The 13,323-nt window shown below is 53.6% G+C and overlaps 2 protein-coding genes across 2 annotated transcripts; one reads left to right on the forward strand and one right to left on the reverse strand.

Moving 5' to 3' along the window:
- Positions 1-952: 952 nt before the first annotated feature.
- On the forward strand, positions 953-4,156 carry UMAG_04998 (uncharacterized protein; the record flags this gene model as incomplete). Its single annotated transcript, XM_011392998.1, has 1 exon — positions 953-4,156. The coding sequence occupies one exon, from the start codon at positions 953-955 to the stop codon at positions 4,154-4,156; it is 3,204 nt and encodes a 1,067-aa protein (XP_011391300.1).
- Positions 4,157-4,696: 540 nt separating this feature from the next.
- UMAG_04999 (uncharacterized protein) lies at positions 4,697-7,288 on the reverse strand (the record flags this gene model as incomplete). Its single annotated transcript, XM_011392999.1, has 1 exon — positions 4,697-7,288. The coding sequence occupies one exon, from the start codon at positions 7,286-7,288 to the stop codon at positions 4,697-4,699; it is 2,592 nt and encodes an 863-aa protein (XP_011391301.1).
- Positions 7,289-13,323: the final 6,035 nt, after the last annotated feature.

Below are 13,323 nucleotides of genomic sequence, written 5' to 3' on the forward strand. Positions count from 1 at the left end.
CCATTCGGCTCGAAGCAATGGTGCGCTGGACGAGGCTGTGTCTCTGCGCCTGGTGTGGGTTGAGAGCTGTGGCACAGACTTGGCGTGCCGCTTGAGTGGTGGGGGTCTGTGTCGGCCAAGGTTGTGGTGGAGTAACCAATGATGAAGGTGGCCTTGTTCATTCCGCTCCGCCACGCTGACTCCCTTCCTGCGGTCCGAAATCGAACACATAAACGCCAAGAAGTGCGCATTTCGACGTGCCATCATGTGCATCATGTGCATCATGTGCAGCAAGCATACACTTTGCCGCAGGCAAGCCGATGCTCCAAGCACACCGGCCTTTGCACATCACTTCACTTTTCGCGCACCCAAGCATTCCTCACTTATGCTTAGCTCTGCATCGTTCCGTTGTTGCGTAGATCGCAACCCTGGTAGCCATACTGTTCGAATGGCCTTGTCCAAATCCTTCGTTCCGACTCCTGCCTTGCTCAGTGTGATACATCTTGCCTCATTCACGCCTCTTTCCTTGGCTTTGGTCCGTCTATCGTCCTGTCAAGATTGCATATCATCACGCGCTCTCTGCGAACCATTTCATCACGCCAAATGAGGTGAGCTCGCTCCCCGTAACCTTGTTGATGAGAATGTCGGTGTTTGGCATGATCAAGTCCGCTCGCTTCTTCCTCTCCTCGGAGGCCGTAATCAATTACAGCTGTCTCTTTCTGGAAACTCCGTCTGCTTCGTTCTTGCCCGCCTCATCTTGTCTTAACCTTTCCTTATCACAGCAGCGTTTTTTTCAAGTCCCGATCCGTAGGCTCATCTGAAAGCCCCGTGTATGACCCCTTTCCGCCCTTGTACTTGCAGCTCTGTAATCTGTGTGTGGATAGTATATAGCTGGCCCTCAGTCTCAGCTTATACGCGTCCTCTCCAGCACCTCCCCCCATCTGAACGCGCTCCTACAGCTGCTGCACACATAATGCGCTTGTTTTCCGCAAAGCAGCCACGAAGCACCTCCTCTGACACTTCTTATCCGCGCTCAACACCATCTCCCTCGTCACATACGAGTCCAACGTTCCTCGTCACCTCCCCCACTGTCCTCATGACCGGACGATCCACATCGGAATCAATATCATCCACCGCAGAACCGCCAATATCAGCAACGATGGCTTCGTCTCGGTCCACTTCGGGCACCATAGCCAACGTAGAGGCCCAAACACCACATGCATGTCAGACGAGACGCGGCAGTGCTTCCAGTACCACCACCTTTGGTTCATCCGACCAAGCTTGTGAGGCTTGCGTCATGGACAGGCCGTACGTAGATCGGGTGCGGTCCATCTCGCATGTGTTTCTTGCATTGCGTCTGATGTTCACCGATGCTCAACGGCGCAAGGATCTATTTACGAACTGGATCCATGTACCCATCGGTATCGCATCACTTCTCTTTCTCACCTGGCTTATCAAGCAGGCCATGGACCGAGCACCCTTCCGATTCCCCAGCCCCGTGCTCGCCATGGTCTTTCTCTTTATCTTGCTCCTCACACTCGATTTTCTTTCGACCACGCCTCCTGTCCAGAAATGGGCCGCTCGCAGATCTTGCGCAACCGACGATTCGCACACCAGTGTCAATGACCAACCGCAGCGCAAGATCCTTCTTCAGCCCATGCTTGCCTTACTCGAAGCTCCATGTGACTTTTGCTTGAGATACATGTCGGTCATGTTCACGCCCAGCTTCATCCTTATCCCTGCGAGGGAGATCATCAACGGTAAAGAGATCGGCTTGATCACCGGTTGGTTCGCCGCCTCTCAGTTGCTCGGTCTCATCTTCCCCGTCCTACTTCACAAGGCTATTCGTTCGGTGGTTGCCATTACAAAGCGTCGGGTTCAACACCGAAAGAATGACAAGGAGGACAAGCTCAGACGAGCGCATGAACAGCGTCGTGCTAGTGTCGCTACTCTGGTCGCTGTCATGTCCAACATCAACCCGACACCAGCTGCACCAGGCTTGGTCGCCAAAGCCGACACCGAAAGCACATTGGGCGCAACCAGTCATAATAGCAACAAGCACAGCGCGCTGCAAGGCGGTGAAAAGCTGAGCAGTATTGCTACCGGATTGTCCGGTATGACTGCCATCGCTACTGCACCGCTGACGCTCAACACGGCTGTTGCGATCAACACGCCGGGCGCACGTGCTCCAGTTCGTAATGCATCGCAACGTCAGGATGCTCAACGCCAGCTGGAGCATGTGCAGCTTGAGACAGCTCGTCAACAAGGAGATCCGTATGCGACCGCGCATACTCCGATCGCGCATCACCACCACTATCCGCAGGTGCCTTCTGCACCTAACTCGCCCCGACCTGGCTCGGCGCTGCACCACAACCACCGCTTGCACCACCACAACTCGGATTACTTTGCTCATGCCCATATGCAAGACCATGGCGACGTCGATGCCGATGAGAGGCCAGCGCTCGGTCGAAGTCGATCGTTGGCAAGATCGTGGATCGGTGCGTCGGTTGCAGGCGCACGTATGCGCGAGGCTACCTCGCTTTCCCCCTCGCGAGTGGCTCGCCCTCGTTCTGGTAACGACAGGTCTGCCACTAAGGGCCGCTTCGGCGCTGCCATCGTCGGCCCAGGTAGTGGTCTTAAGAAGCTCGCCGCATCCTCGCGTAGGCCGCAGAGCGCGTCGGCTGCGTCGCAAAAATCGGCTGGTCAATTCGAGCGCGTCGTTCGGGCTAACGACACTCTCTCGCCCACGTTTGACGAGTACATCTTGCGTGCCAGGCAAGATCTGCTCGATCGACGTTCGAGTGGCGCAGCCATGGATGACCATGTTGCTGCTAGCAAGCATGTGAAGGCAGACAGCGTTAGCATCGATCCTCGCACAACAAGACGATCGGTCGAAGCAACAGGAGACGAGATCGAGACGTTGGTCATGCCCACGCTCGTCGCGCCTACGCCTCTGCGCACCAGTCATGACGAGAAGCACGATACCACCGCCTCGTATTCGCTTTCGAAACCAAATCCGCAGTACGACATTCGAAGACCCAGCAAGGCCGAAAGTGACAAGACTGTCAGTGACGACATTGAGGCACATGTCACTTCGGACGGCGGTATGATTTGCGAAAAGAAGGTCGATTGTATGTCGGTAGAGCAGATCGTCACCACGACAAGTGGAGACGATCGCGCAGGACCGCCAGATTCCGAACCAGAGATGGACGCGGTCGATCGGCTTGTTGAGAAGCTGTGGACGTTGATCCCTTGGTTTGTGTTTTCACTTGTGCTCGTCGCTGGTATCCCGCTGTTCTACATTGTCGACATTTCGTTGCCGCTCTTCCTCGGGATCAACTTGGTCACCTTTCTTGGCTCTATCACGCTCGTGCCAGCCAAGATCCGACGCTACGCGCACCCGATCCTTACCACATCAATCACCACGGTCCTCATCCTCTGGGGCGTCGGCGAGATCCGAGGCTGGTCGCTTCGGCGCACGCTCAACTCGTACTCGGTGGATGCCAAGTACACTGTGCTGTGGTCTCTGCAGGGATACACTGGTCCGGTGATCGGCGCGGGCGATGTATTGTTTTCCACGCTGGATGCCGGGATTGTATCGCTGGCGATTCCGATGTATCGATACCGCTGGGATTTGTGGTTGCACTTGGTCGACATGCTTGTCGTTCTGTTGCCATGCTCGATGATGTCGCTGTTTGTGTGGCCGACGATTGCTGCCAACATTGGAATTGCGCCGGAACGCGCGCTCGCTTTCGCGAGTCGATTCATGTCGACACCACTCGCCATCGAGCTCTCGCTCACGATCGGTGCCGACGAGAGCATCACTGTTGTGCTTGTTGTCATCACCGGGATTGTCATTTCGATTTTCAAAGACGCGTTCTTCCGTCTGTTCGGCTTGAATCCTGACCTTGACGGTCCTGGATCCTCGGACGAGTCGGATGACTCGCAGACTAAGCAAAGCCAACACGACTACCTCACCATCGGTATCGCCATGGGCAGCACCGCGGGCGCTATTGGCGCTTCCAGCCTGATCGCGAAACCCAGATGCATGGCCATCGCTTCGCTTTCGTTCGTCCTCTTTGGCGCCATCTTGCTCATCTGTGCAGCTATCCCTCCGATCGTCGAGACGCTCAGAATGCTCGCTAATGCCCCGCTCGACTTCACTCCCGCTGTGTAGCTCGCTTCGCTTTGTCTCTGCCTTTGGCTGTTTGTATGCATCCACGATTCACAATTGTTTTCTTGTAACTTTATTTCGTCAACACTTCCATCCGCATGTATCAGCGCATGATCACCATCCCATAATCCCGTTGCAAAAGCTCAAGTCCGTTCTAGATTTCTTGAAAATGACCTCTTGTACATCTCGCCATTTCTGGCTCTGGCCGTCTCCCATGCAATCGTGAATCACGTATGTCTTCCTTCATTCCCACTCTTGATCGTTTATCTTGGTTCGAGCCAGCTTTGATCGTGTCCTCAGGCTCGTCTTGTGTCCATCGCGGTGCTTCAAGTTGAACTGCTGTTGGTATCCAACTTTTATCGAGTCACATTCTTGATCCATCATGCCATACAACGTTCGACGTCCAGTGCATCGGCAACGTGTACATAGAGATATAGGAGATTAGTCGAATCACTATCAAAATTCACGATTAAAGGTACATATGTAAGCTCGTGTCTATCGGCACCCCGAAAACCCCCCGCGTCAGCCTTCGATGTTCTCTCTTCATTCGTCATCCGGAATAGGCACAATAGTGCCAGTGACCATGAACGGCAAGCCATGCTTGCTTATCTTTGCCTCAAAGGTGACGATCACCTTTCTCCTGACGACGACCTCGCTTCCATCCTCGCACACGCCATCACCCAACAATTCGCGTGTCCTAGGATTGAATCCTGGTTTGTTGAACAACAGCAAGCTCCGATCCACCTCGAGCATCGCCGTCTGACTAGGGGGAGCTTCCAATCTGCCCGTTGCTTCCTGAGCGTACTTGTCCCACATAGACACCGAATCTTGCTCGGTGACTAACTGGTAGTGACAGATCTGTCCCCCTTCAAACAACGACGCGGGCAATTGCAGAAGCTTGCAGGCATGAGAGTTGGCGGCGTAGATCTCGCCGGTTCGTCGAGCCACGATCATCGGAACTGGGATAGTCTCGAGAACGTTCTGAGTGTAAAAGTCTAGCAAGCGGTAGAAGGAATCCTCGACACTGATAAGCTCTTCCTCCGGCAGACTGTGCGAGATGGCCATCAGCTTCGGCCGGATCATGGAAAGGCTACGATCCACTTTTTCGCAGTTGGCGCGAGAGAATCGTGTGTGCATCCATCGCGCTAACTTGGCATAACCGTACGTGTATGAGTAGGTGGGTGGACCACCACGCAATTCCGAAGTGGTAGCCATTTCTTCTTGCAGCAAATGCTTCGGACGCGGGGGCAGTTTGAACCCGGCTTCATCCACTTGAGCTTGCTCTCTAGAAAAGGGATGGGAGAGCGATCGTTTGCAGCGATGTTGGCCGTCCTTGGCTTCGCTACCACGCCGATTAAGTGAGTCAGGCAGGCCAGCCGACGCAGGACGCAAGATAGACTGACCGTCGGGAGCATTGGCCATGGCCGGCGTCATGAGCAACGAAGTGGGCATCTCGCCGAAAATGTCACTGAGGTCTTCGGCTGTAGGACCTGCTTCGAGCATCTGCATCATTTTGTGCTGCGTGGGAGGGTCCATGGACCTGTTCCAGGCTTCTTTCTGTTCCTGTTCGGTAACCCCGGGCGAGGGCGAACGCTTGACAGAACGGCGTGCTAGCTCCACCCTTGTGGAGCTCAAAAGTGCCGAGACTGGCAAGCTTGGCCGTATGTCAGGATCGCGCACCGCGGCGCCAGGCATAGTGTTCATGTCTGGGCGTCGAAAGTCTGTTCCAGTCCGGTGGAGCTTGGATGAGGCCCCCGAAGAAGCCAAGCTTTCCAAATCGGATTCCGACTCGGTCTCACCAGTGTGCTGACTGTTGCTACGTGCGCCGTCTTCTTGCTTGCTACGCCTTGTGCGTGCTTGTTGGCGCGCCTCGCCAAACTTGTTCTTGGTCGTCGAAGTAGACGTGGTTGCTGCGCTCGAAGCATTAGCCGGCTCGGCGTCCCTGCAGAGATGCGAGATGCCGCGTTTGACGCAGCGCTTGCACGGTCTAGCCTCTTCGCAAGGCATGTGGCTACGCTTGCAAAAGATGCATGCCTTTTTGACCTTTTTCCTGCTCTCTTTGCGTTGGGAAGCCCCCTCCGCTTCTACATCGGCCTCGAGCTGGTCGAATTGGTCTCGATCTCGGTCTCGGTCTCGGTCTTCCTCGATGGTGCCCATACTGTTGGGTTTGGACGCGTCAGGAGCGTCGTGCTCGAGCATATACTTGAATTGCTTCTTACGCTTTCGAGAGGAGGAGGAGGAGCAAGATGGTGCAGAACGGGTCGGCGTTGAGGTGCAGACTGTGGGATTGGAAGAGGTCGAGGTGGAAGGTCGAGAAGGCCCGGTGGAATCTCTACGCTGATCAAAGGCGTGCCAGTGATCGCGAGCCAAAGACTTCTGCGGGTAGCTTACGTGGTCGGAGGAATAGGAGCTGCGCTTAGCGAACTCGTCTGAGATTGGAATGCTTTCGACAAAGCCATTAGAGTCTCTAAGATTTGGCAGACTGTGACGCTCTGGAGCCCCGGAAGCGTCATTGGCACGAGCATGTCGATATGCATATCCGGAATGCTGAGGGTACGACAGAGACGGAGACGGAGACGGAGGGATGATAGTATCGGATCGACGCGGATGGCCATACTCGTGGTAAGGCGGCGACCGCTGTTGCTGTGGATGGTGACGGTACCGAGCGTCTGGTGGGTCATCGTAGGGAGATACGCGACGAGGTAGAGCTGGGTAGCGAGGAGAGCTCTGCTCGGGATACGTTTCACGATCGGGCTGATCGGGATGAGTGAACTGATAGCTGTCGTAAGGGAATTCGGGGTGAGACGGCGGTTGAGGAAGGCGCACATGCTCGGGTGGGAACCGAGAGGCGGATGGCATGGATCGGTAGTCGTGTGGTGGCTGAGCTGAGCTCAACTGAAGATGGTCACGCGACGAGGTGGGCGAAAGCAGCGGTGACTTTGGGCGCATTCTCTGAGGGTTTGCATAGTCGTAACCAAGTTTGGCTTCCATGTGACCTTGCGGCAAGCCCGTTACTTGCATTTGAGACGTTCGACGATCGGATGGGCCGACGAGCGTGTCTCTCATCTCGACGTGACGCTGTCCCGCCGGAGTGTTTTCGGTGTGAGAGTCATAGAGGGGTCGATGCGGATGCATGCTGAACAGGCTCGCAAGCAGCCTCGACGACTGAAGTGGTGCGTCAGAACGGACCGACGCTGACGAGCTCGGAGGATTTCTACCTGTCTTGCCGGCTCAGAAGCGCTTCGGATGCCGCCTATTGCGTGTGTGGTGTGATGGAAATGGTGATGAAAATGTGAATGCTTGCGCGACCGAATACCCAACGTGATCTGTAGCAGCCCAGCTGAAGTGCGATCGTCTGAAACAAGGGCGACGGGAGCTGCTGGTACTTGAGGAGCCATGGACAACCTAGCAGTGCGTGCTCATTAGATCTGGGCACAAAGTGCGTGTGTGTGAGGACGTGACGGGACGGGACGGGTTGCAACTGTCCAAAGAGTGTGTCTGGAGCCGAGATGATCGCTTCAGTTACTCTAGATTATAACGAGAAACGATCAATGCTGAAGCCGGATCGCAAGTTGTGGAGACAAGAGACGATCTGAGTCGTGCAAACGATGATATGGAGATCGACAGGCAGGTAGGGATCAGCTGAAGCGACTCGTTTTGTCGAGTCCTTGGACCGGCCACTTTAAGCAATGCTGCGCAGCGGCACGGCTAAAGACGGCGTTGAACGTGCGGCGGTGTAGATGCAGGACCTAATTGGAGCCTCACAGAGGCACGAAGCTCCGAGACGGATCGCTGTTGGGTGGAAGATGCAAAGAAACATGCAGTACGATGCGGGACGGTGCTAGACAAACTAATTAGTTGCGGCCTTGGCCTTGGACGGTTTGAAGGGTGAGAGGAGGCCAAATCGTTGCAAATGAGAGCGATTGATCCTGGATGGAACGGCAAGAGCACTTGTGGCTGGAAATGAAAGCGAGCCAGCGAGCGAACAAGCAAGCAAAGTCGACTCGTTGGGTGATTTGCGTGCCAACGTTGGCAAGGGTTACCAAAATCAGCAAGGGCAACGTCTGGGTGTGACCAAGTCCAGGTCGGGATACTGGATCACTCATGCCATGAAAGATCGGCTGTTGTGGCCACGCATCGAGGAGCGGTGCGTCAAAACACGACAAGGGCGGACTGCCGACGAGGGGCGTCCGAGTTCAGTGACCGGAGAAGGCTGGATCCAGATCTCATAACCCAACCATGAACATCAGGCATGCGTCGAGGAACCAATTCTTGATTCGGTCTGAGATGCTGCTGCATTTACGGAACACTTCGAGCCGGAAGAGGGGAGCAGAGGCAGCACCAAGTGCCAAGTGCCAAAATGAATAGTCGCGACGGTCGCTGACCATGATTCTATCACACTAATCTCTGAGGCAGGCACACAAGCGGAGCCGCCTCTGTTCATCGGCTAAACGAGGTTGGTTGGTTTAAATCAAAGATAGGCGCAAGGCCGAACAGGGGACAGAGACGGACAGCATGCAGTCGAACTGAGCCGATCAAACTGTGCGCCAAATCGGCAACCTGAAATCGGTAGAGGTCCGAGGTAATGGAACGCGCATAAGACGGAACAGCGGCCCTGCAGATGTAGACGCAGGCGCAAATGTAGACAAACGACAGCCCACACAGACCAGATCCAGATCAGGCGTTGACACAGCTACGTTAAGTTAGCGCTGGTTTTGCGAGAAACAACTTGATGGATCCGTGTCGGCCATCTATACACCGAGCGCACAGCTGTCGAGAAATCCGACGACGAGCATCACGAAGACAGTTCCTTCAGCCGAACAGATCGTGGATTCACGATTGTGGATCTGGAACAGTTTCCTTCCGGCGCCCGCCCGTACCGGCAAGGGGACTTCTGATCGAAACCACTTGAATTGAAAAAGATAACGAACGCACAAAGGAACCACGGACCTTGGACTGTGGATGGAACAAGCAAAGTGAGGCTTGCACCTTCCCGCCCATGTGGACCTGGGGAAGAATTCACGATTAACTATTTTAAAACCAAAGCCAATCACGAATAACGTAAGGGACGCAACCCCCAACACGGGATCGGACTTCCAAAAGGAAATCACTCGGTGAAATATGGAATTTTTTAAAAGTAAAAAACTTAGCGGCAGCTCTGCAGAACTCTGGTCTGTAACGTTCGCAGTTTGAAGACATTGTGAGGTGCAGACGCAAGTCAGACCTATGAACATAGTGGCAGCAACGCACTGAGACAAGCAAATATTCACGGGCATCGACCAGAAGAAAACCAAATTTTATTAGTAGGTTCATGTTTCATCGGACAGGCGTCGCTGAGAGTCGGAAAGGTGGCTGTCTCAAAACAGAGCTATCCGTGATTGTACAGAAAATAAATTTGCAAGCATTCACGATGGATCCAGCAACACGCCCACATGAGCACAGTGCGTTCAGAATTGGGATGAATCTGAGCTGCTGCAAGACGGGCCTCGGCAACTAGTGAGACAGAAGACTGGCTGACCGCTACGTAGCATGGAAGGAATGGCCCCGCCATGACCAGCTGTTCTCGCCAAGATCTCTTTGCCTCGTTCGATGGCATCCATCCTGCCGAGCATAGAAAACAATACTCGACAGTCGCTCGTAACACAGCGACGTACACGTACCAAAAGGCAGCTGATATCGAGATGCCTACGCTGTCCGATGTTGATGCCAAGCGCACAGTTTATCGGTACGGAAGCCTGTTGCATTCACCTTGCCCTCTCTGTGTTTCAGTTCGCCGTTCCCTCCAACGAGCTCCGTTTGATTGCAACATGCGCAATATCGAGTTATCATCCGTCGGCATAGAGTAGGAGTGTCAAAAAAATTCCAGAGTGCAAAGCGCCGATTGCAGGTCCGACGGATCAGCTGCACTGCGGCCACTCGCCTAAGCGCTGCTACCAGAAAAATTGAGGTAGATGGTCAGGGTGGGTGATTCATGAGAGACGCCGGTGCAGCGACGACGCTTGCTGCAGTTGTGCTTTTGCTTTCCCTTTTTCTTGACTGCCAACCGATTCATTCACGATTCTCCTTGGAACTGCCCAACAAGGCCTGACGCCGCCGTGATGTGTCTTGCGCTGGCCTTTAGTCCGACGCGTAACTCTAGCACTGTTTCCATGTGCTGTTGAGTATCGTATGCTTCTACCAGGTAGACAACAGCGATCGAGGCAAGGGTGCCAGGTTAGAGAAGCCTAGCAGTTCCAACACAGTAAGGGATCCAGAAGCCCGAGGCTACCCTGATCGGACCGGAACCCCGGTTTGAATCGATGAATTCGATTGTGGACTTTTTTTTTTCTTCTTTTTTTTGGGGGGTCGCCTGCCTTACTGTAATGGCGGCTTTAGACAGCCAAAGGCTGATTCTGAATGGCGTGGGCAAAGCGATGGTATGTCACGCGAAGTGGAACGTGATTCGCTGAAATGATGCTGATATTCACCGAGCTGGCGCCGGTGCAGCAGCATTCCTATTGTTTATTATAAGTTAATCAGTATCACGTTGATTGTTTTCGGCCGAAGTAGGCTGTGGCGTTTCGGAGGTGCATTGAGAATGGCCGAGACGCGCATCGCACGTTGTCCCTTCACCCGGAAGAGGCAACGGGGAAACACAAAGGAGTTCGTCTCGGCGGAGATCTTGGAGCAAGTCGCAACAGGCGACCGTTGAGACACAATAAGCTTGTCGCTGGACCGACCCTAAAATAATGCACACATAGGTCTAGAGGTGACTATCGCACAGCCTTATGGCAACCCTGACAGCACGAGTGGTTACGGTTCGATCTAGAAGGGGTACGAGCAAATTCTTGCCTAGATGACGAAAAGAAGAACTGGTTGGAGTCATTGTGCAATCTGATGCTGGTGTCAAGGTCTCTCTGGTTCAGAGAGTTGCGGCGGTAGCTAAGTTAACCTGGCTTAGGACGACGTTGGCATGATGTCGGCAGTGTCAGCTGCGAGATTCACGGATGCCACGCGGACAAGCATGCGCCCTTTCTCGAGCGCTAAGCGTGATTCGACTCAACCGATGAAATGCGTACCAGGGAATGTGATACTGTGGCAATCGTATGAGTGTGTTTGTGTGTCCAAGGGCAAGAGCCACTTCGGCATGTAGCCGCGGTAATAGCCGAAAGCCTGATACCCGAGTTTATGGGAAAAGATTGGCCATCCGGCTCCGCTTCCGCCTGCGCCACTTTGGCTTCCGCTGCAGGAGGATCGTGAACCACGGATGATATGATGTTCCATTCTGTGATTTTTGAAGCGCGGTGCAACCGACTGTTGCGATTCGCCGACTTAATATTTTAATCTTGACTTATTTATTTCGCTCTTAACTTTTCCTTTCTTTTCCTTTCTTTTTAGTCACGAATCACGAATCGTGAATCGTGAATCGTGAATCTTGAATGGCAACCAAACTTGATCACATGTTAGGCTATTTTCCCCCCTTAGCTCAGCAAGATTAGCGAGGCTCGACTTTCAAACGGGATTCTCGTACTTTTTGCTTTGATATCGTGGTCGGGAGCCGGTGCATGTCCACAAGAAGCTTGGCAGTACCTTGCTTTACCACCTTGCACCTTGCTCGAGAACGCGATGCGCGCTACCGAGGCTTGCGACACCTCACACTACTCATTTCAATCGTGATTTCGACGGGCTTGCGCCCGAGTCAATCGTGAATGCATTCGAAGCATGTCAACTGGGCTTTTTTTTTTTCTTTCTTTGATTTCATCCGCTCCGCTATCCATCCGCTTTTCCAGTATGTCTTTCTAACTCGTTAGTATCATCTCGTTGCCGCCAACGACTCGAGCAGCAGTCCATCGTCAGCTTCATCGCCAGTCTCGTAGCATCATACGGAATCGCCAACAAGCCTCGTCAGCTACGCCTTCGGTAGCATGTTCGGAAACCTCCAGTCCCAATCGTGTCTACTACGTGACGACACAGCAGCAGATCACCTTCGCTCGCACTTTTTTCTCTCCCCCGCGCTGCCGCTATCCTCGGAGGCTTCCGAAGGCAGAGGCTTCTGTTGCTCTTGGAGCGCATGCTCTCGAGCAGAAGGGAGTGGGGGTGGGCCCCTCCTTGCTGCAGTGGCAGTCTCGGTAGGTAGTGCCGAAGCAAACCCTCACTTCCCACCCGGTGGCGGTGGGTTGATGTCGCTGGCCGACAGGAAAATAGTTCCCTCGAGACCTGTTGCAAAAGACACGCACAACTTTCTTCATTCAGCCACACGCTTTTCGATCGTTGCACTCTGTAACGTTATTAACGATTTGATAGATGTGTAGAGATACAGTAAAGACCGCGACCTGGTCTTCTAAGGCAGGTACAGCCCAAAACGGTGACACATCATGCATGTTTGGGCCCCCGCATAGTAGACACAGTGTACCAGTTTAGCAGGCGACCAAAGAAGACAGTGACAGATCACGACGTTCGGTTACAGGGGAGAGCAGCTGTGCAGTGGCACGCATGAAACTTCGGCTATGTCGTCAACAGCCAACAGCGGTTTCCGTTAAATAAAGAGAAAAACAAAATGAATCAAAGGTAAGAACAAAAAAACACACACACAAAAAAAACCTGGATCTCGCCTCGCTGGAATCGTGAATCGTGAAGCACGAATCTTTGGTCGACGTGCTTGGCAAAGGCTGAGGCGTAACTTAGATCCACAACAGAGGATCTCGCCTCCTCAGCTCGTGGATACTTGCACGAGTCAAGACAAGGCGTCGGGGTATTAAACTTCGGCATCCTACATACCTCTCTTTAGGCTCATGAGGCTGTTCTCCCGTTCTACACCCGGTCAGATCAAGGCGGTACAGCTGCGCACGTCACATCCTCAGCGACGTGGTATATTGCTAGTAAGTCGCAACTCCGACCCGTGGTTGCGCACCAACACATCACCCGCGATTGATTCGCTATCCGATCATCGAAGGCTCGTTCTCCATTCAGCTCCTACATTCTTTATTGGTGTTTGGCCTTTGTACAGTGGTTACTGCGGACGTTGCTGTAACATTGATCGTATCCTGTACCAACCCGACATTCACGATTCGTGATTCAAGATGCTTCTTTCAGACTTGGCGAACTTGTTCTAGGCCAATTTGTCGGTCAACTTATTGTGCCGATCTCGTGCACTAGCCGACCTGCATGTTCGGTCTAGCGTGCAGATTCAT

This window comes from Mycosarcoma maydis, chromosome 15 (assembly GCF_000328475.2).
Source record: "Mycosarcoma maydis chromosome 15, whole genome shotgun sequence".
NCBI lineage: Eukaryota > Fungi > Basidiomycota > Ustilaginomycetes > Ustilaginales > Mycosarcoma > Mycosarcoma maydis.